Source organism: Schistocerca cancellata, chromosome 9 (assembly GCF_023864275.1).
Source record: "Schistocerca cancellata isolate TAMUIC-IGC-003103 chromosome 9, iqSchCanc2.1, whole genome shotgun sequence".
NCBI classification, from domain to species: domain Eukaryota; kingdom Metazoa; phylum Arthropoda; class Insecta; order Orthoptera; family Acrididae; genus Schistocerca; species Schistocerca cancellata.
This window is the reverse complement of record NC_064634.1, coordinates 416724762-416749222: the sequence shown is the minus strand read 5'-3', so window position 1 is coordinate 416749222 and position 24461 is coordinate 416724762. Positions and strand designations below refer to the sequence as shown.

Sequence of the window (24461 nt, the reverse complement as noted above, 5' to 3'; positions counted from 1 at the left end):
TCGTACTCTTCCCAAAGTCTGTTCACGAATTCGCTGTGTTGTTTCTTGCGTTGTTATATCCACTGTCCTCCAATGGCCTTTTCAGCTTCAGTACCCTTTTTTGAATACACTTCCAGCAGCTCGGTACACCGAGAGGCCTCTGCCGGCGCAATACAGGAAGGCCAGCGGTGGCGTTTCATGCCACTCACTTTCGGAGCCACTTCGTTACGGGACGCCATGCAGATGACACCTCCTCACGGCTTCAACTTCACTGTTGTTGCTATTGTATGAACCGGACTCTACGCCTTGTCGCAACGTTTGCAATGAATCTTCATACGTTTTGAGAAATACAAGTTAAGTAAATGTTCTGTTTGCTGTGTCACTTGCACACTGGTCATTTCAGCTCCTGTCCAGCTTTCCTATGATGACAGTTGCGCTGTATCCCACGTCTCCTTGCCCTTGTCTACGAAGGTGTACGCAACACAAACAAGTTAAGTGTGACTTCATGCAGTACTCATCTCATCTGAACTCTATTTCTTGCCATACGTAATGCAACATGTCAGGTGTGACTTGCTCAATTGCGTTTTAAATTCTAGCTCTGAGCTGCCGTAAGGAAGCCAGTCAAGGATGGAACAAATATCATTTATGAATCCTGAAAAGAAGAGATAGATGTCAGGCCCGGTGAATGTGAGAGTCGTGCAATTGGCGCGCCTCGACAAGTCCACTTACCTGGAAAGCAGACATTTAGAAAATCCCAGACATCAGAGATTCAACTGATTTCTTAATACACGCCAAATAATCATGTGTCGGACGTCCAGCTCTCTAGAAACAAACTGGATCGATTTTGTGGGACTGTTCGTAAGGCTTTGTCTCGCTTGCTCTAGGGCATCGTCGTATGCGTATGGACGACCTGAGGTTTTAATATGTCTTAGCCAAACAGCTAGTTTCAGTGAAACGTTTACGCGATTTGTGAAAAACGGGCCTACTGGGCGAAAGTAACATATCACACTTGTCAATGACGCGACCCTTCAAACTAAAACACAAAGCCAACATGTTTGGGACCAGTAAAGCCATCCATCTTCGCTGCAATTGCCGCTAGCGTCAGAAGTGGCGCGATCTTGTACTAGTGTACCACGTGAGTCAAAACCTGATTTATTTTTCCCTCAAGATGGCACTAGAACCATGTTTGTAAGTTGTATTAATAAGTTTGCACGAATTTTTGAGGTTGTGTAACCGCTTTTTAGAGAGTGGTTATACAGAAACGAGTATCAGATTAAATTTTGTAATACGAAATGACCTAAGAGCCAAAAAACGGTAGTTGTATTTCGAAGTAACAGTTAGTTAAAATTTTACAAGGAGTAGATATTATAATTAGAGTAACGCAAAGTAGTACAAAGGGAATCCAAGGAAGACATAACAGAGCCGCGTTTTGTTTTGAACGTAATATATAAACCAATGCGCAGCATTGTTAGGTCTCTTGAGTTTTTGTTTTCAGCGGTGGCGAGTGGGTTCGCAGTTTTTCCGAGGTAGTCGGAATTTTGGGATTAGAAGCCTAATTAAATTGCATTCTTACAACTGGGTTTGACATTGGAGAGGTGGAGAATAGATTATTTTGGGATAAATTCACAGACGCAGTCAATTGGAAGTGATTGGGTGTACGAGCATTGATATTCAAGTGAATGGTGATTGTATGTGTTAGACGAAACGCTATGATCGTATACTTACGGTTGTGAAGAGATGTATTGACAATACAGAAACTTTTATGTTGAATTAGGAGTTTATTCGCTGTATGTGAATTACTAAACAGTACCGAATATAGTTTTGACCTTATCCCACTAGTATCAAAAAATGATTCAAATGGCTCTGAGCACTATGCGACTTAACTTCTGAGGTCATCAGTCGCCTAGAACTTAGACTAATTAAACCTAAGGACATCACACACATCCATGCCCGAGGCAGGATTCGAACCTGCGACCGTAGCGGTCACGCGGTTCCAGACTGAAGCGCCTTTAACCGCACGGCCACAACGGCCGGCACACTAGTATCCTTGCCGCTCGTTGTCAAGGTGATTCCGCTAATAAACGAGAAGTGAAAAATAGCGCCCATTAAAATACTAACTTCGTGCTGAACAGACATTGAAAGAATTCAAAATCATAATTAACATCGTGTCGTGAGGATTGAGAAGCTTATACATTGTAAGGCCCGGAGACATATTTATAATCTATTGGACATTAATGGCAAAGGACAGTTTCATGGGAAAGCATATCTTTGGTTATAGGTACACGAAGGAATGTAGTACTGACTGACTGTTATCATACAGAAACAATACACACTAGGATCAACTCTCCTTTCATTGATCCCCCAGTGCCATCTTTCATTAACTTAATTGTGTCAGTGAAACAGAAATATAGGAGACATTCCCACTATTTACTAAATTCCACAATCAGCAATTACATAGACAATAATATCTGTGAACATTGAAGAGTTATTGAAGGAAGCTGATAAACCTTTTTACAAACAGATTTAATAGGATTCAACGAATGCATACAGACTGCTAAAGTAACTAAATCAAATTACTCAGGGAAACAAATTAGTAAAAATAGGGAGGGGAGGGGGGGAAGGGACGGCGAAGCGATATCTGTGCTGTCGCGAGTCGCGAGTCGCGACGACGATGGGTGTTCGGGAATAGTTGGAAAGTACTTATTGACACACTCAATATACAACTTTACATTGGGGAAAGACAGATGCATGCGACATTCCATTTCGGAAACCGACGGGAATTAAATATTTTGCCATCCGCAGCGTCAATAGTTGCCGACGAGAATATCAAATTTCAGGCATTAACTTTCACCACGGACAACGCAGTTGCCGACGTCCTTCACTTGACGACCGAGAGCAGCGGCGTTTGCGTAAAGTTATCAGTGCGAACAAACAAACATCACAGTGTAAATAACCGCAGAAACCAATGTGAGACGTACGTCGAACCTATCAGGCTAATATTGTGAAATTTGGTGTTAATAGGCTATGGCAGCAGACGTCGGACGCGAGTGCCTTTGCGAACACCACAAAAAAGCCTGCAACGTCTCCTTGGCTTGCGACCATATTGGTTGTACCCTAGACTGTAAAACCATGGCCTGGTCTGATAAGTCCCGATTTTATTCGGTAAGAGCTAATGATAGGATTCGAGTGTGCTACGGAACCCATGAGCCCACGAACGTAAGGATCAAGAAAGCACTGCGCAAGCTTGCGGTGGCTGACAATGGCGTGGGCTGTGTTTTCATAGAATGAACTGGGTCTGCTGGTCCAACGGAACCTATCGTTGTGTGGAAATGGTTATATTTTACTATTCAGAGTCCTTTCACATCCATTAATGGATTTCGTGTTCTAAACAACGATAGAATTTTTATGCGTGGACAATGCGACATGTCACTGGAGCACAATCGTTTGACGAACATCCTGGACAACTCGAGCGAATGACTTGGCCACCCAGATTTCCCGACAAGAATCCCGTCGAACATGTACGGGACGTGATCGAGAGATCAGTTCGTGCACAAACTTCTCAAATGGCAACGCTTTAGCAGTTATGACCGTTTTAGAGGCAGCACAGCTCAATATATCTACAGGGTACTTCCATCGACACGTCGAGTCCATGTCAGGTCTAGCTGCTGCACTACGCCCGATAAAAGGAGATCCGACACGATATTGGGAGGTGTCCCAATTCTTCTGTCACATTAGTGTATGTGTATCTTGTGGTCTGTCCTAGAACCTAAATAACAGGTTTAAAGGAAAAGCACTCCGCCTTCAGGCCACGAGTGGTCCACCGTGACCATCCGACCGCCGCGTCATCCTCCTTGGAGGATGCGGAAAGGAGGGGCGTGGGGTCAGCACACCGCTCTCCCGGTCGTTATGGTGGTATTCTCGACCGAAGCCGCTACTATTCGGTCGAGTAGCTCCTCAATTGGCATCACGAGGCTGAGTGCACCCCGAAAAATGGCAACAGAGCATGGCGGCCTGGATGGTCACCCATCCAAGTGCCGACCACGCCCGACAGCGCTCAATTTCGGTGATCTCACGGGAACCGGTGTAACCACTGCGGCAAGACCTTTGCCTGGTTTAAAGGAAAAGTAGGTGAGATATCGCAATGTCCAGTCGTGGCGCAGCGGTAAAGCAGGGTAGAGCAGATTAGAGTAGAACGCTGTACTCACACTTGACCCGGAAGTCGAGCTCGTTGGAGGCGGCTTCTCCCTGTTCGTTGGCGGCGACGCAGACGTAGCGGCCGGCACCCTGGCGAGACACCTTCTGCAGCACCAGGCTCTGGTTGCTGTGGATGACGTGCGCGCTCTGATTGTGGCTCAGCGGCGCGTCCTGTGGACCAGCAACGGGATTTACACTCTGTGCAGTTCTCACAGCAGACAAAGACAACCACAGTTCAGATAATCAGAAAAAGTTACGCAATACAATATTGCCTGAATAGAAAAGCGAAGCAGCCAGAACACATGGTCGGATGTCAATGTCATCTAGTACACACCACCGGCGGCTATGTCAGTTGTTGGAGTTGCAATTCTCTGTGAAAGGCAGAACTTCTACGAGAGTGCGTTAGCATTGTTCGTCTTCAGGGTTATTACCAGGCCTGGTAGTATATTTAAGGAAAACGAACAGCGTCAGACGTTCAGTAAGACACGGAGTTGTTGCACACTTGAGTCAAACAACGTTGTCATTGCTTGACAGAGATTGAAAGAGGCCGCATTGTGGATCTTTATTTGGCTGGCTGGTCGAATCGTGCAATTTCCAGATTTGTTATGGATTTTTGTGTGACAGCTGCCCAATCTGGATTCAATGGAAACGAGAGGCTAGATATACTTGTCGTCAAGGTTTCCGTTGACCACGTCTGACCACAACAATGGAGGATCCTTATGTCGTATACGAAGCACAGTATACCCCCTTCAAATTTTTCCCTGCTTCCGAGAACGAGTTATGGACACCAGGCAACAGTCTGTGTCATCTTGCACCACCGCTGAAGCAGCAGACTAGGGAATAGCCATCCAAGGCGTACTAGAATTATCACCACAAAACTAGTAAATGCGTTTGAAGTAATGCCGTCTCGGGAAAACATGGCATCGCCTTAGCCTACGCGAAAATCGAGACACGTATAGTATATGTGACGTGACACGACACGCAGCGCGACGCGCACGTTCCGCACGTGTCGCGCGGGTCCAACACATATTGAGAAAGGTACACGTACTTTGCACGTGCCGGTTGGCGACGCTCTGGGCTGACAGCGACGAAGCGCGAGCACACTGTAATCTTTCTCAAACGATTTTACAGAAACTATTGAGTAAAAAATATTTCATTTTTGCCTTGCTTGTAGCGTTATACAGGGTGAAAAGTATTTAAACCGACAAACTCTGGGAGGTTGTAGAGGACATCAAAACAAATATTTTTCCCTAATGTCATCTTTTCCTATGAGGAGTATTTAAACCGGTAGAGGAAGATTTCTCTGGCGGCAAATTAACTAAACCAACAAATACTTTTCCATTATTTTATGACCAAGAGACAACACATTAACACAACCGTATTTCAATTACAGTAGATTTTCAAAAATGCCTCCATTGACACGTAAACAAGGTTTCCACCGTCGGATCACGTTCTGTCTGACACGGGCAAAAACCCCAGGAGTATCCTGAATTGTTCCTGCTGCTGTTACTATCCGGGCAACCAGATCCTCATTTGATGCAACAGGAGTTGCGTAAACAAGGTTGCGCATCTCTCCCCACACAAAAAAGTGCAGAGGGGACATATCTGCGGATCGAACAGGCCATGGTACAGGACCACCTCTGCAAATCCACGTTTCTGGGAACCGTCGGCCCAGGGATAGACGCAGACGACGACTGAAATGTGCCGGCGTCCCGTCATGTTGGAACCACATGTGTTGTCTTGTAGGGAGTGGGACGTCTTCCAGCAAGTCTGGCAATGCTTCTGGCGAGAAAATTGTAATAGTGCCTGCTATTTAATGGCCTAGGTAGCAGATACGGCCCCATTAAACAGTCCCCAACAACACCGACCAACACATTAACGAAGAACAGCACTTGATGAGCGCTAGTAACTGTGGCATGTGGGTTATCCTCACTCCAAACATGCGAATTGTGCATGTTCAAGACTCCATCACGGCCGAACGTTGATTCATCGATAAGTAACAAAGAGGATGGAAATGTAGGACGCATTTCACACTGTTTCAGGTACCACTGCGAAAACTGTGCTCTGGGTGGATAATCAACTGGTTCCAGGTTGTGTACATGCTGTAAGTGAAATGGACGTTATAATTGCTCTCGAAGGACTGTTCTTACATTCGTCTGATTCGTCCCCATGTTACGTGCAATTGCACGAGTGCTGATTGAAGGATCCCGCTCCACATGCTGCAAGACAGCTTCCTCAAATTGCAGCATTCTTACCGTGCGACGGCGTCCCTGTCGAGGTAATCTCCTAAATGACCCGGTCTCACGCAGATGTTGGTACACAGCAGCAAAGGTCATATGATGCGGGATACGGCGATTAGGATATTGTTGTTGATAAACCCGCTGTGCAGCTCGTCGGTTGTGGCGCGCTACGTAGTACTCACCAACCATATCAGTGTACTCAGTCCAGGTGTATCGCTCCATTAGTAAACAGAGACAATGCACTACTACACTGATGTACAGCAGTTGCCTACAACTGAAGAGAGTAATACGCCCTCTAGCAACTGAAGAGCGTAATAGGCCTCCATTGGTTTACATAATCCCCATAGAAAAAAATGACATTAGGGAAAAATATTTGTTTTGATGTCGCCTACAACCTCCCAGAGTTTGTCGGTTTAAATACTTTTCACCCTGTATGTCAGCTTCGTGGCAAAGTGCCCATAATCTCACTAATGGCTATACTTATTGTGGTATATACATTTTAGTAAGATGCTAAGGAAAATTCGAAAAATTTGCAATGAAAAATAGGGGGCGCTATGATTTACGTTTGGTGCGTATCACACAATATCTTGCTGCGTATGAAATTTAGCTAACATGTTGAATATTTCTTTAGACTTGGGAGGAAATCTCTATCTGCCTCCAATCTCGAGAAAATGGATCCTATGTAGCGTGCTCACTCCTGGTCTGACACCCGCGAGAATGAAGTATTCAAACTATCTCTCATATCTCCTAAACCGCCTGAGACATCGGAACGAGAGTTTGATAGTACACAAGGAGGAGAATATTTTGTCACTTCATAAACACACGAAACTTTCTTATGTATGGTGACATATCATTAGTTATACTTCCCTTTTTAATGTTTTCACTCCAGTCACTGTAATTTTTTAGAATTATCGACAGCCAGTGAAACAAGAGTCTCCTAGTATGAAAATAAACATGAAATTTCTTCTCTTATGTTACTGCAAACCGACAGTACGAGGTTTTTCGTACGCTATTGAGCTCTTTGACTGCCTAATACTTGTTTAGTGAGACATTCTTTCAGATTATGTCGCAATAGCTGCTGTGAGATGAGTCTGGGCAAATTACACTGTGTTTTGGCAAAGGAAGTACAATTAAACATGTCAACAAGAGAAATGTGGCCGTTACTCATGAATGGTGATGCTTCTTCGAGTGAGAATAGGTTATAAATTCACACAAAATTTCCAATTCTGTTGGATTTTGATTGAATCCCCCTAACCTATCGTATTTGTAACTCTGAATGACTAGAATGGAATCTTAGCAAAGGGTTTTATTCCTTCTCCTGATCTGAGCAGTATTAAAATAATGACGACCATACCCTTCAGGTGGAATGATATGCCACATGCCAGACGTTGGTTTCTCACCTACAGCTTGCAAAATGACAATGTGTGATTCACGAATAAAATAGTTGTTACTGAGAAAAATAAACAATTGATCTGTCGCACAACACAATGGTCAGTGCATATTCAGCAGCTGAGCATAATGCGCGTGAAAGGAATGCGGAAGCTAGCCATTTGTGCCGTATGAGCGGGAGTTCGAAAAACATTGTCATGAAGGTAGAGCTGCCTTTGTCAGCAATACATTTCAACAAATCAAATATATCTAATCACCACACTGTTTCAGAATACTCCTACTTCCGTAATAATACGGAACATTTTTTTCATTTCTGTAGCCTCTTGTATACTTACTTTATTAATGCTGATAATGTATATGCAACAATTGAAATGCTTTTTCTCATCACGGTCAGCCAATTAAAACATTGTTATCTGTGACTGCTTTTCGACTATTTCTAGCTTGCAGTGATGTCCACTTGTACATAGTACACTACTGGCCATTAAAATTGCTACACCAGGAAGATATACAGATGATAAACGGGTATTCATTGGACAAATATATTATACTAGAACTGACACGTGATTACATTTTCACTCAATTTGGGTGCATAGACCATGAAAAATCAGTACCCTGAGCAACCACCTCCTGCCGTAATAACGGCCTTGATACGCCTGGGCATTGAGTAAAACAGGGCTTGGATGGGGTGTACAGGTACAGCTGCCCATGCAGCTTCAACACGATACCACAGTTCATCAAGAGTAGTGACTGGCGTATTGTGACGAGCCAGTTACTAGGCCACCATTGACCAGACGTTTTCAATTGGTGAGAGATCTGGCGAATGTGCTAGCCAGGGCAGCAGTCCAACATTTTCTGTATCCAGAAAGGCCCGTACAGGACCTGCAACATGCGGTCGTGCATTATCCTGCTGAAATGTAGGGTTTCGCAGGGATCGAATGAAGGGTAGAGCCACTGGTTGTAACACATCTGAAATGTAACGTCCAAAGTGTCGTCAATGCGAACAAGAGCTGACCGAGACGTGTAACCAATGGCATCCCATACCATCACGCCGATTCCATATTCGATCACGACCAACGCGAGCAGTAACGTCGTGATACGATGAACCGCAATCGCGATAGGCTACAATCCGACCTTTATCGAAGTCGGAAACGTGATGGTACGCATTTCTCCTCCTCACATGAGGCATCACAACAACGTTTCACCAGGCAACGCCAGTCAACCGCGTTTTTGTATGAGAAATCGTTTGGAAACTTTCATCATGTCAGCACGATGTAGGTGTCGCCACCGGCGCCAACCTTGTGTGAATGCTGTGAAAAGCTATTAATTTGCATATCACAGCATCTTATTCCTGTCGGTTAAATTCCGGTTCTGTAGCACGTCATCTTCGTGGTGCAGCAATTTTAATGGCCAGTAGTGTATAATGTCTCTTATTACATCCATATTCAAGTAACGACAGTGAAACTATGTACTTCATTCCTTGGACGATTTTTTCCATATGCACAAAGGGGTCGTATCAGTGAACAGGCCGTAGAGATACGTCAGCATAACAGGCAACAAGTTGATAACCTTGTTTTGTTTTTCTGCCTTGCTTCTAAGTCATTGATTTTATAATATTCTTTACTTCCTTATTCACTACCTTCACGATGAACCAACTGTCCGTTCTTAAGATCTGAAAACATTATGGAGGCAGAAGATATCATTGCAGTGGCTAATGGCACACTAGTTATTGAACTGTGGATTGTTATTGACAAAAGAATAAACAAAACAGATATATGTAACTGAAAACTTTTATGTACTAACGAAAAGAGATGGAGCGCTTAAACGGCGACAAACGAAACATTACTTAGTGATAATAAAATTCAGTATACAGTAAGACCGTATTTTTCAAATGGGGAATACTTTCACTGCCCATATGCGCCATGCCGAAGTGAACATACCGCAAGAGTGCCTTCCCGCTCCCCGCTTCACCCCTCCCGCAATACTCGCGCGGCGCGATAAACCGTGCCACAACCACAACGCCGCGCGACCTGGCGCTGGCGCGAGTCGCGTCCCAGTCGCTTCTCGTCGCAGTTTACACGGTCCCATACGAATCAGTGAAGTTAAAAAAATGCGCACTGCGCTGCGTCGCGCCACAGGCGCTATACGCGTCTCAATTTGCGCGTAGCCTTACGCTCAGCAAAGAGTCACGGTCCAGCACTACCCCGGATGACCATCGTCAGTGAATATGCCGATAATCTGATGAGAGGTCTCATTCTCACAAAGCTGTGGAGAGGAAAAGCGGTGTCACTGGTGTCATGGTGTAGGGGCCATCAAGTATGACATCAGGTAACGGCTAGTCATTTAGAAAAATCTGATGGCACAATGGATGTCACAGACATCTCACGTCCTCATGAGTTGCCTCGTTTGCGACAGTATCGTAGTGGTACACTCCTGGAAATGGAAAAAAGAACACATTGACACCGGTGTGTCAGACCCACCATACTTGCTCCGGACACTGCAAGAGGGCTGTACAAGCAATGATCACACGCACGGCACAGCGGACACACCAGGAACCGCGGTGTTGGCCGTCGAATGGCGCTAGCTGCGCAGCATTTGTGCACCGCCGCCGTCAGTGTCAGCCAGTTTGCCGTGGCATACGGAGCTCCATCGCAGTCTTTAACACTGGTAGCATGCCGCGACAGCGTGGACGTGAACCGTATGTGCAGTTGACGGACTTTGAGCGAGGGCGTATAGTGGGCATGCGGGAGGCCGGGTGGACGTACCGCCGAATTGCTCAACACGTGGGGCGTGAGGTCTCCACAGTACATCGATGTTGTCGCCAGTGGTCGGCGGAAGGTGCACGTGCCCGTCGACCTGGGACCTGACCGCAGCGACGCACGGATGCACGCCAAGACCGTAGGATCCTACGCAGTGCCGTAGGGGACCGCACCGCCACTTCCCAGCAAATTAGGGACACTGTTGCTCCTGGGGTATCGGCGAGGACCATTCGCAACAGTCTCCATGAAGCTGGGCTACGGTCCCGCACACCGTTAGGCCGTCTTCCGCTCACGCCCCAACATCGTGCAGCCCGCCTCCAGTGGTGTCGCGACAGGCGTGAATGGAGGGACGAATGGAGACGTGTCGTCTTCAGCGATTAGAGTCGCTTCTGCCTTGGTGCCAATGATGGTCGTATGCGTGTTTGGCGCCGTGCAGGTGAGCGCCACAATCAGGACTGCATACGACCGAGGCACACAGGGCCAACACCCGGCATCATGGTGTGAGGAGCGATCTCCTACACTGGCCGTACACCACTGGTGATCGTCGAGGGGACACTGAATAGTGCACGGTACATTCAAACCGTCATCGAACCCATCGTTCTACCATTCCTAGACCGGCAAGGGAACTTGCTGTTCCAACAGGACAATGCACGTCCGCATGTATCCCGTGCCACCCAACGTGCTCTAGAAGGTGTAAGTCAACTACCCTGGCCAGCAAGATCTCCGGATCTGTCCCCCATTGAGCATGTTTGGGACTGGATGAAGCGTCGTCTCACGCGGTCTGCACGTCCAGCACGAACGCTGGTCCAACTGAGGCGTCAGGTGGAAATGGCATGGCAAGCCGTTCCACAGGACTACATCCAGCATCTCTACGATCGTCTCCATGGGAGAATAGCAGCCTGCATTGCTGCGAAAGGTGGATATACACTGTACTAGTGCCGACATTGTGCATGCTCTGTTGCCTGTGTCTATGTGCCTGTGGTTCTGTCAGTGTGATCATGTGATGTATCTGACCCCAGGAATGTGTCAATAAAGTTTCCCCTTCCTGGGACAATGAATTCATGGTGTTCTTATTTCAATTTCCAGGAGTGTATTATTCAACAGAACAGTCCTCATCGGCACATGACACTTGTCCCCATGAACATGTGAACATGTGTGGAAGAAGCTTGGATGTCAGTTCAATCCCAGTGCAAGTATCCTGGAAATCAAGGACTGGTTGCAACAGTTGGGGGTTAGCTCATCTCGGCAGGGGATGCAACGGTTATGATACCAGTCTCAATCCAACCAAGGCATACATTGAAGTCAGAGTGGATACAACATCACTATGATAACTGGGCTCAAAAAAGTGCCACATTCTTTGTAAATTTACCTACAATCTGTCATCACTAAAATAACGTCTCCCTCCCATCTGGATGTTTCACTTTACGGTCAGGCAATGTACACTCCTGGAAATTGAAATAAGAACACCGTGAATTCATTGTCCCAGGAAGGGGAAACTTTATTGACACATTCCTGGGGTCAGATACATCACATGATCACACTGACAGAACCACAGGCACATAGACACAGGCAACAGAGCATGCACAATGTCGGCACTAGTACAGTGTATATCCACCTTTCGCAGCAATGCAGGCTGCTATTCTCCCATGGAGACGATCGTAGAGATGCTGGATGTAGTCCTGTGGAACAGCTTGCCATGCCATTTCCACCTGGCGCCTCAGTTGGACCAGCGTTCGTGCTGGACGTGCAGACCGCGTGAGACGACGCTTCATCCAGTCCCAAACATGCTCAATGGGGGACAGATCCGGAGATCTTGCTGGCCAGGGTAGTTGACTTACACCTTCTAGAGCACGTTGGGTGGCACGGGATACATGCGGACGTGCATTGTCCTGTTGGAACAGCAAGTTCCCTTGCCGGTCTAGGAATGGTAGAACGATGGGTTCGATGACGGTTTGAATGTACCGTGCACTATTCAGTGTCCCCTCGACGATCACCAGTGGTGTACGGCCAGTGTAGGAGATCGCTCCTCACACCATGATGCCGGGTGTTGGCCCTGTGTGCCTCGGTCGTATGCAGTCCTGATTGTGGCGCTCACCTGCACGGCGCCAAACACGCATACGACCATCATTGGCACCAAGGCAGAAGCGACTCTAATCGCTGAAGACGACACGTCTCCATTCGTCCCTCCATTCACGCCTGTCGCGACACCACTGGAGGCGGGCTGCACGATGTTGGGGCGTGAGCGGAAGACGGCCTAACGGTGTGCGGGACCGTAGCCCAGCTTCATGGAGACTGTTGCGAATGGTCCTCGCCGATACCCCAGGAGCAACAGTGTCCCTAATTTGCTGGGAAGTGGCGGTGCGGTCCCCTACGGCACTGCGTAGGATCCTACGGTCTTGGCGTGCATCCGTGCGTCGCTGCGGTCCGGTCCCAGGTCGACGGGCACGTGCACCTTCCGCCGACCACTGTCGACAACATCCACGTACTGTGGAGACCTCACGCCCCACGTGTTGAGCAATTCGGCGGTACGTCCACCCGGCCTCCCGCATGCCCACTATACGCCCTCGCTCAAAGTCCGTCAACTGCACATACGGTTCACGTCCACGCTGTCGCGGCATGCTACCAGTGTTAAAGACTGCGATGGAGCTCCGTATGCCACGGCAAACTGGCTGACACTGACGGCGGCGGTGCACAAATGCTGCGCAGCTAGCGCCATTCGGCGGCCAACACCGCGGTTCCTGGTGTGTCCGCTGGGCCGTGCGTGTGATCATTGCTTGTACAGCCCTCTCGCAGTGTCCGGAGCAAGTATGGTGGGTCTGACACACCGGTGTCAATGTGTTCTTTTTTCCATTTCCAGGAGTGTATATGAGACCAACCTGCCAGGATAGCCGACAGCGCTAATGCTCTGCTTCCTGGACTCGGGTAGGCGCGCCGGCCCCGGATCTAATCCACCCGGTGGTTTAACGACGACGGCCGGTGTACCGGCCAGCCTGGATGTGGTTTTTAGGCGGTTTCCCACATCCTCCTAGGTGAATACCGGGCTTGTCTCCACGTCCCGCCTCAGTTACACGACTCGCAGACATTTGAAACACATTCGCATTCTTTCACGATTTACACTAGACGCAGACAGCTGGGGTAAACTAATTCTGTCCCAGGGGGTATGGGGTGGCGGCAGGAAGGGCATCTGGCCACCCCTTGACATTCACCATGCCAAATCCGTACTTAACCCTGCCGGCCCTGCGCACAATGCGGTATAAAGTCAGTAGCAAAAGAAAGAAAGAATGCATATGAAAACGATAGTATCTTCGGTGATTTATGAGGTAACGCATAAACAAATGTAGTATGAAGTTTAAAAACAAATGGCTGCGAGAAAGAGAGAACAAATACTGTACTATATTACACTGCCCCTGGGAGAATTTGCATTTATTGGGAGTAATTAGAAAAGGGAACGAGGACCAGTCTTTTGGGGTGGTTAAATTTTTATTAAGATATGTGGTTCATATGGGTTGATTGTGGGGATGGGTATAATGTGGGAGAATGATTGGTAGGAAAACAGGGGTTCTGTGGTTGGGTAGCAACGATGGGGACAGGCCAAGTCTGTGTCGCCTGGCCACCAAGAGCTGTTGCATAGTGATTTGATTCACGGATCCGTGTATAGCGATTTTACGACTATGACGTGTGGGGCCTGAAGATGGCATCTATGTAATGGCGAAACTGGTAGTACATAAGGAATTCATAAAATGAATTTCTACAGTACATACGGCTGTTGGTAAATTATTGCATCAAGAAAGACAAAAGAAGGACTGAAAGAGAGGGATGGAGTCCAAAAATTAGCAAAGCATAGGGCGCACTGTTTTTGTTTAGTACTTTTTGTTGTTTAATGTGTATTTTCTGGATAATGGCTTGAAAACGACACTAATTCTGTAGTGAGTAAAATATTTAAATAAATACAACCTAAGTGGACAAATGCAGCCTTCATCTATTACATATCGTAACTCATCTTAGATTCACAAGAGAAATAGCATTCATTTTCGATACGTCCTTTTGTGTGCCGCAGCGAAAATAGGAACCCCTATAAATTACTGGCGAATTTTACAGCTAATTATTATAGCCAAGCGAAAGGGGGGGGGAATGGACTAATAAGGTATCTCATTAACCAGACGTAGTCTAGATTCACGAAGAAGATTTCTGGTAAGATTCCAGGATAATTAAGGAAAACGTAATTAGCATAGCAAAATGAAGAGTGGAAAGCAAACAGGTTGAATATAAAATGGACCAGCGTATGGTTATTTGAATGTAATTAAGAAAAACTTAATTAGCGGTATGAGGAACTATTTTAGTCCGAATTTTCATAGCATGGTAACATGGGAAAACGGGTATCAAGTTAAGTAACGTGAGGTTTAGTCTTGCAAAAAAAGTATTTTTCATGCTTTCTAAACAAAACTTGAAAACGAAAAAAACTGGAAACAAAAATACGCTCAACTGTTTTGTGAAATGATTTGTCTACAGGTAAGAAATGCAAAAGATCAGAGAAACGTTTGTTGTACATAATTTCGAGCATTATTCAAAGACGTGTCAAACGATTCACTGCTCTGTTACATTTCTCAATTTTCGACCAACCTTTTACAAAACGTTGAACTGTTTTTTCGGTACTTTTCTCTCCTCCAGTTGATACGAATCACGGTTTCGACGATACGACAAGCGGTGCTGCCCCCTGTCAGCCTCAAAAGGTACTTACGTCGTGCAGCCAGGAGAGACGCCTCCACGGCGGGTTGGCCCTGACGTGGCACTCGAAGTAGACGTCGTCGCCCTCCTTGATGTCGTCAGGGTTGAGCGTGGGCCCCAGCCGCAGCGACACGATGGGGGCGACTGCAACACACGAGGCGAGGCCGCCGCTACATTCTCATCTCTGCGCTGCCGCGGTCCGCCCCCAGGCGACGGACTCGTGGCTTTCTTTAAATGAAAGTACAGATAACTGCGAAGACTCTGCATTCTTCAGCTTAAAAGGCGCCTGAAGACGCTCGAAAACTAGTTAATGGGAACAAATAAACAATTTCTACGTGTCTCGTCGCTGCCATCTGTATTTATACCTCAATCAACATATAGTCACAGTGTTTTACAACATCGTTAATAATTAAGTTTAAACCTAGGCTACTTTCGAGTTGATGTTTTTCTCTCCAGAGTGCGGTTTGATCTTCAGTGCATACTCTTCATGTTAGCATTGATTCATATGGATCATTCATTGGAGTTAAGGCATATGTATGTGAGCAAAACTCTTGTGATAAGTTGTGACCAAATTTTCGCTTTGGTTTTTTTCTGATCGAGTGCGGTGTACGGTCTAGTCGTGATGTTTTCTGCCTGTATCTCGGAGAAATACGGTAATCTTTCGCTTGTACAATGGTAGATACAATTATGCAAAGCAGTTTGGTTGATGTAGCATAGCAAAATGTGAACACATATTTTGAGCTATATGGTAGTTTTCGGTGTCGCGCCAGACAGCGTATATAATACATATACACTGCAGATTATGTATGCGTATTACTTGAACACTCTCCTCCGTATTGGAATGTTAAAAAATTTGACCTCCCACCGGAGGTTCGATTCCTCCCTCGGGCATGGGTGTGTGTTGTTCTTAGCATAAGTTTAAGTAGTTTGTAAGTCTAGAGCCGATGACCTCAGCAGTTTGGTCACTTAGTAATTCACATACATTTCAACATTTTTTTTCAAATATTTGAAAGATTATGTTTGTTACAATCTTCGGTCCGAAGACCTGTTTGATTCAAATCTCTATGCTAAATCTATGTTGTGCAAGAACGTTTCATCTTTACATTCACTTCAGTTTTCTTGCTGTACTCAAGCCTTGGTCTCCCTTAATATTCTTTACGCCCCGTCAAACGCTTCGTTACATTATCAATTTTAGTATTCCTTGACATTTACGGTTGTGTGCTGTCAATCTATCTACTCTTTGAGCTACATTGCGGCACATGCTTAGTTTCTCCACAGTTTGACCCAGAACCTCCTCAGTAGTTATGGGACCTACAAATGAAACGTTTAGTATTCTTCTCCTATACCACATTTCAATAACTTCTGCTCTCTTCTTGTGTACTGTTAATAGACCACGTCTCAATTCCGTACAATGCTACACTCCACTATCACGAAAGACTTCTTCAGGAACATTTCCCTTGCTGTTCAAAGCAGCTCCCTCGACAGTTACTTTGCTGCCCAGACACTGAAACTTATGTACTACGTTAAATATTCAGTTTCATCTAATTTCCACATCAGCTCATTTAATTCAACAACTGTTTCATTTTTGATAAAGAGATTAATTTTTTCTCCACTAGTACAATTAGTGTACATGATGTATCTTCTACTTGCTTAGAACGGAAAGGTTTGTTTAAATGCTTAATTTTAACCATTATGATTTTGCATCTAGCCATGCGTACAATGGTTGTAATGTTTCACTACCGATGGCACATGACGACAGGGACTTATTATTGTTAGCCAATTTGACTCCGTTCTGTAAGTTTTTGCCATATAGTTTCGATATATATATATATATATATATATATATATATATATATATATATATATATATATATTCTTGATTGCGTAGCGTTTTCACGCCCAATATAACAATATCGTTTGCCAGTGTGTCGAAACTGTTAATGGTAATGTTTTATAAAATAAAATACATTGCAGAAGACTGTGTCGCTTTCTTCGAAACCCTGGAATTGTCTCCCATTGTGAGTCATAAGTTTGAAATTTATCTCAAAGTTCCTTACAACTCTCCTCTGCAATGGTGCAAAGTCGAGGCGCCCTGCGACGTCAACCCCGGGCTCAGCAACACTTCAAACAACAAGATGAAAAAACAGGCGACAGTTCACAAGTTCGCGAGGGCTTAAGGTGGGTTAGTGATGTCCCATTGGCACTAAATTACACCATATTTCCGCACAAAGCCACTTTGGACGTGTCATACTATGAGAAGGTCGTCCCATCCTCCCTTACCCACATTTCACCTCTTCCTTTGACGCCTCTGCGATGATGTCGGAACTGCGACAACCAACCGTGGAATCATGCAGCTTTGTTGTGGGTAACAGGAAAGCATTTCATACGCCACTCAGAATCAACGCGACAAGCCCTCACGATATTGGGCGTCAATGAAACAACGCCTTCCCTTTGGGCATCGACTCCCACACACTGCACTGTAGAGCAGGCAACCAGTTCGACATGCCATAGGTGGTGCTTCGCGCCCTCTGGCGCCCTAGCAGTGACAAGCCAACACACGCCTGAATGGGTGTCAAAGTCTCTGAGAGGTACATTCGACAGCACAGGAAGTGGGCGACCTCTGAATTTCAATGTGTAGGCCACATCTGACTATAAGCAACCAGCTTACCATAGCTGTCTCGAAGGTCCCCCAAACCAACTGCAGTACAGTCGTTCTACCATACACAGTCGGTACCACAAGAGATTACAAGAGAACACTGATCTTTATGGTAGACATTCCAGATGTACTTTATTAGAGATGACACAGTCACTAACGCTTGTAAATTAAACTTCATTGCAACAAGTGACACTTCAGAAGTCTTACTGCGCCCATTAAATGCTGTGACGAGTTTTAATTCATCATCTGAATTTGAACCCACTGTTAACCAAACAAAGCTTGCGCCTGATCGAGACTCGACTAGACGTAAAGAGACATAAAATATCTAAGTGGTCACCAGTGTCAGTTCATAAGGCTGAATGTCCGAACCTAGAAATAAATGACGACACGCTTAGCATTGCACTGGGAACCCCCTGACGATTATATTGCTCCTGAGAAGTAACCACGAAAGGTATGTAATTAAGTGCAATGAAGAAGTATGAAACGCCTCGAAGGGGTGGTATGATGGAGAGCAGAACCGAGTACTCATATGAAGCACAATCAAATGTCAGATATTAGTTATGTTCACCAATAGCGTGATATCAGAAACTAAAGCGACTGTAAGAATCAGTTTTGCCTAGCAAGGATTCGAACTTGGTAGCTTTTGCTATTGACTTACAGCTACGAAATATTCATTGTTTCTTCACCAGCAGCGAGATGTGCTCATATTCGGCTAGAGGTAATGAAACTAATAGTTCTGTGCTGCCTGGGACCAAACCGTGCACGTCAGTGAACAATGAGTTCAAATTCAGATCATGAACAAAATCCCGTCATGTCGTTTAATGGGTGTGATAAGACTTTTGAAGTTCACTTACTGTAATGAAGTTTAATTTATAAGCTGCCTATGTGTAATAATGTGTTTTCTTAAATTTGTTGTATCGCAGTATTAATTTACTTGTGTACTGACAGCCATAATGAGCAGAGTTCTCTAGTGGTCTCCTGTGGTAACCATTGTGTATAGTCAAACGACTGCACCTTACAGGGTTTCAGCGTTTAGCGGACCTGCGACACAGCTACGTTATGGTGGTTGGATCCAGCAATGGCCCACAATTTTTAATGTGAAATGAACATATTAACGTTCTCAGCAAACGTTCGTGTGTGGAGTCTTGCAGGGACTCTTTGCATTTTACTTACATACATGGCAAATTTGCACTCCTCTGTGGCCACGCTATAAGAGAGCGCGAAACAGGAGAGATAAAACAGGATAAACACCTTTTGCTGCTACAGATCACGTTCAGATTTCATCGAATGGCTTTGAACGGTGCCTAGCAGTTATACTCTGTGTACCAGAGCAAACACTGATGTCGCACTACACTCCAAAGGGATCATATCAGTTGGATTGTGGCCCCACGCTATCCATAGAGCAGATTCTAATCGTCGTGTCGGAGGAGGGAAGGGGGTGGGGGTGGGGAGTGTCAGCAGCATCCATCGTTGTGAAGAGCGTCGGCCTGTTGCTCATACGAGCCCGAGGGTGAAGTTGCTCCATTAAAGAGGAAGGTTACGTTTGAGAAAAACTGCAAACTTACGTGTCGCATTGGAGCCAACTGCGGGGTTATAAAAAAGTGGTACGTTCTGATTTTGGATTTGTAATATAACAGTTCCCTGGAGGACATTCCTTCCGTTATTTTCATTGCGTCCGATATCTGCATCGCCTGGAGAGCCAGAACTGTTAGAATCAAACATAATAGAGTAATACAACACAGAAATATGAAGTTTCATAATTAAAAATACACTGGATGAAACAATAATGGCCCGTCAGTACTATAATTGCCTTCGTTACACAAATTTTACTTTAGAAAAAAAAATAGGAAAGTGTTTATTTTAACTTATTAATAACATTTCATCATGAACCGCAGTGTGTTTGGGAAAACAATGAAAAAGCCAAATGTCTTGAACCTGACTACTTCCCAGTGCATTTCAGTGACTTACAACAGCAATAACGTAACGAAGGAAGACTAAACTACTCACATGTGAGCAGCATTACCTCCTGGCCTGTTCACTCCAGTGCATTAGATTTCCGGTGCATAATTCAGCTCATTTAAGAAATAGGAGCCGGGCTCGAGTGTGGCTTCCACAAAGGATCTGAATGGAAACCTTAATCTGTGGGCCAACTCCATGTTGTTGTTGCTGTTGTTGTTGTTGTGGTCTTCAGTCCTAAGACTGGTTTGATGCAGCTCTCCATGCTACTCTATCCTGTGCAAGCTTCTTCATCTCCCAGTACCTACTGCAACCTACATCCTTCTGAAACTGCTCAGTGTATTCATCTCTTGGTCTCCCTCTACGCTCCACGCTGCCCTCCAATACTAAATTGGTGATCTATTGATGTCTCAGAACATGTACTACCAACCGATCCCTTCTTCTAGTCAATTTGTGCCACAAGCTCCTCTTCTCCCCAATTCTACTCAATACCTCCTCATTAGTTGTGTGATCTACCCATCTAATCTTCAGCATTCTTCTGTAGTACCACATTTCGAAAGCTTCTCTTCTTGTCTAAACTATTTATCGTCCACGTTTCACTTCCATACATGGCTACACTCCATACAAATATTTTCAGAAACGACTTCCTGTCATTTAAACCTATACCCGATGTTAACAAATTTTTCTTCTTCAGAAACGCTTTCCTTGCCGTTCCCACTCTACATTATATATCCTCTCTACTTCGACCATCATAAGTTATTTTGCTCCCCAAATAGCAAAACTCCTTTACTACTTTAAATGTCTAATTTCCTAATCTAATTCCCTCAGCATCACCCGACTTAATTCGACTACATTCCATTATCCTCGTTTTGCTTTTGTTGATGCTCATCTTATACCCTCCTTTCAAGACACTGTCCATTCCGTTCAACTGCTCTTCCAAGTCCTTTGCTGTCACTAATAGGATCACAATGTCTTCGGCAAACCTCAAAGTTTTTATTTCTTCTCCATGGATTTTAATACCTACTCCGAACTTTTCTTTTGTTTCCTTTACTGCTTGCTCAATATACAGATTGAATAACATCGGGGAGAGGCTACAACACTGTCTCACTCCCTTTCCAACCACTGCTTCCCTTTCATACCCCTCGACCCTTATAACTGCCATCTGGTTTCTGTACAAATTGTAAATAGCCTTTCGCTCCCTGTATTTTACCCCTGCCACCTTCAGAGTTTGCATAATATTGCAAATCATCCCCAAGTTTTCTGCATTTTTGCGATGCATTAGACTTTATGCAATATAACTACTTATAAATCCCAATTATTATGTATGTTGGTTAGACATCCTATCCACTTGTCATTGAATGCCATCGACTATAAGTGTTGAAATTATGAAATTTCTGACTCTTTCTGTCAGTCTTCTGACTGGTCTGATGTGGCGTGCCATGGATTCCACTCCTGTATTAATCACTTCATCTGAGAATAGCACTTCTAACCTCTGTCATTAATTATTTCTGGAATGTATTCCTATCTCTGTCTTTCTCTACAGTTTTTACCGTCCACAGCTCATTCAAGTATTATGGAAATTATTCTTCGATGTCTTAACACATATATCATTCTGTCCCTTCTTCTTGACAGCGTGTTCCACATGTTCCTAGCGTTGCAGATTCTGTGGAGCACCTCCTCTTCTTAATTATTTTCAACAATCTTCTATAGCTCTATATCTCAATTGCTTTGATTCTTTTCTGTTTCTGTTTTCTCACATTCCATGAGTCACTACCACTCAATTGTGTGTTCCAGATGTACATTATTAGCAATTTCTCCCTCACTGAGAACATCTTAATGGTAACTTTCCATGACTTTTTACCATAATTTTTGACATAGATTCACCATATCTTGAGAAATTTTTATTGTAATAATAGCGTCTTTCATGTTTAAACTCTGGAAGGGAAACGACCTCCGTACTACCATCACTATTTTGTATCACAGCTCTCTACATATACTCGGCAGTGAAATATAGGTGTACCATTCTTATAATTTATCATGTGGCACCAGTGATACAGGAGAGCTTTTTCCTCTCGAACGAAAAATCTGAAGTTTTCTGCAATTCGTATACCATTGTGAAAGATAGTAAAAATTTCATTTTGTTCTGTCAACGTGTTGTCTTAACCCGCCCAATATTTTCATGAATTCCTTTGCTAGTGTTCTTTCATCGAGATCTAAAGAGTCAGAAAGCCTGGACCTAGTCAACAATCGCTAGGTGGCGCTCCTAGTATTTGCGAGCGCCGCTGTCGCCGCCTCAGCTCTAGGGTTAGGCCACGCCCCACGTGTCAGCCTATGAGTGCTCGTAGCCACGGTATAGAGCCAGCAACGCAGTGGCCCGGACTACGATCTCATCCCCTTACCCCACCTCCTCCTTTTCCTTGAAAGGATACGGATCCTGTACACCTCCCGTAAACTCTATCCTCCTCACCCACTAGTCTCCCCGATCCTCTCCCAGCCCCGCCCGCTGCCGCGCCTGGATTCCCACATCCCACCCGGTCTCCATCTCTCCACCCTCCTTACCCTCTCCCAAGGTGGCTTCCGTCAGCTCCCCCTCCCTGATGATGTCCTCCTCCCCTCCATCTACCCCTCCTATCAACTTTGACCCTGCCCCACCCCACACTTCCGGTGTCCTTTCCTTTAGGCACCCTCCCTCCCCTTTCTTCCCTTCCCTTCTCTTTCCTTTTCCCCTGTCCCCTCCCTCCACCCCTCTTCCCCCGGGCTTCCCCTCCCCCTTCCTCCCTCCCCCTATCTCCCCTGCCCGTGGCATCTCTGCTCTCACCTCTCCCTCTCCCACCGCCTCCCTTCCTCCTCTCTTGGCAGGTCCCCGGACTCGCACACGTTCAGTGAACATTCGCGCGCCGCAGATCATCGCCATCAGTGTCTCTTGTGTGTGACGTCGTTTTGTGTTTTTTCGTGTCCGCCGTCACGCTTCTACGTTCACTTGTGCCGTCGGATTCTCCAGTGTTCTGTGCGCCGTGTCAGCGTGTTTTAAGTGTCGTTATCGTCGAGTGTGAACGGCTCCGTGTTTTTTGTGTATCTGTGACCACTTTTTTTTGCACGTCACTATGTTCATTCTGATTCTCCATTCTGTGTTCTGTTATTGTCAACACTATGGCTGAAGAGCGGCGTAGCATGCCGCTGACAGCCTACCTGTTGTTTAGGTATTAAAATACCAATAAAGGAAAAAAAATGGCCCGGACCTCAGTCGTATTCCGACTACCCTTTCGCTTGGTTCGTTGTACTCGCCGTTGTTTATTTCCAGACACTGCTATGTATAGATTCTCGATTTGGCTCAATATCCGTACTTGTCATTCTGCCTGCCTTCGTTGTCCATCCATCGCTGCTGTTTTTCCGTGGTTTTCAGAGACCCATCGTTCACGCTGGTCGTCCTGGTCGTGTCTGATTCCGGTTGCTAAAGTCTTGTTGTGAGCTGTGCCCTCATATGTGGTCATTGCGTCGACTGCATCCTAATAATATTTTCAACCATGTGCTGCCACTGCTATGAGAGTTAATTGCCAGGCAACAATCTCATATATATTGGATGGGGTTATGTAATGATGAATGCTGCCGATTTTCTGGATTTTTGTTTTTATCTCATCTTTACGTGTTACGACTATCATTGTAACCAACACTGAAATCAACGAATGAATTGCTTAGCTCGAAACAGAAAATGCGTCATAACTGACCCCTCTAATATGAACATTATGGAAATGTTGACTTTTGACGTGGCATGACGCTTCCACAGGATGAAAATTATCTACCAAGTACTGCTAATGCTTAGTATGTCGTAACTGGTTTGGGCACTGATCAGTTTAACTGATTGTTCAAATCAAATAAATTACGCAATTACACGTACTGTTCTCACTGTTGCTCTCTGCCAATAACATGTCACTTAGGAGTAATACAATAAAGTTATACATCGAGTATTTGCCAGTCCGTTTTACAACCATTTGATATGGCCACGTGGAATTAAGCAACGACAGCTCATGCAACTTTATAGGCATGGGCAGTACAGTGAAGAGACTCGTAATAGTGGCACACGAATGACCAAACAAACTGCAAGTTCACGTGTTGCACGAGTCCACAATACTGTCTCATTGCTTTAAAAAATACTATGTGACTGTCGCTCAGGAACATCAAAAACGTTATTACATATTCAACGCGGGCAAAAATCATAGTCCTTAATGAAGTACGGTGATTCTCTCCGCTTCTATCGTAATACAGAAGAAACAAGTAGTTAAAGTGTCGTGTGAGGAGCTAAATTTAGAATCGGATTCCATTTCTCGTGATAAGCCGCGAGTAGTTGCGGTGCCACTCTCTCTTCTCGTGACGTGCCTGCGGCGTGTGGTACTCACACAACACGCTGAGCGTCCAACTGGTCTCGAGGTAGGCGCCGGTGATGTTGGGGTTCTCGGCGCGGCACGTCAGCACCTTGCCGTCGTCCTCCGTGGACGGCACGAAAATGAGCTCGCTCAGCGTCGAGTTGTCGAGAGTCTCCTCCTGTAAGCAAGAGACAGTGAGTGAGGC

The 24461-nt window shown here is 45.3% G+C and overlaps 1 protein-coding gene across 1 annotated transcript in view; it reads right to left on the bottom strand.

Moving 5' to 3' along the window:
* The window catches only part of LOC126101459 (hemicentin-2-like), a 496135-nt gene that overhangs the window by 115615 nt on the left and 356059 nt on the right, over positions 1 to 24461 (bottom strand). The window contains exons 6-8 of the mRNA XM_049912112.1: positions 24290 to 24434; positions 15297 to 15427; positions 4185 to 4344 (exon numbers count right to left, since the gene is read on the bottom strand). Of these exons, the coding sequence (XP_049768069.1) occupies positions 4185 to 4344; positions 15297 to 15427; positions 24290 to 24434 (436 nt within the window). The remainder of the gene's footprint in view (positions 1 to 4184; positions 4345 to 15296; positions 15428 to 24289; positions 24435 to 24461) is intronic.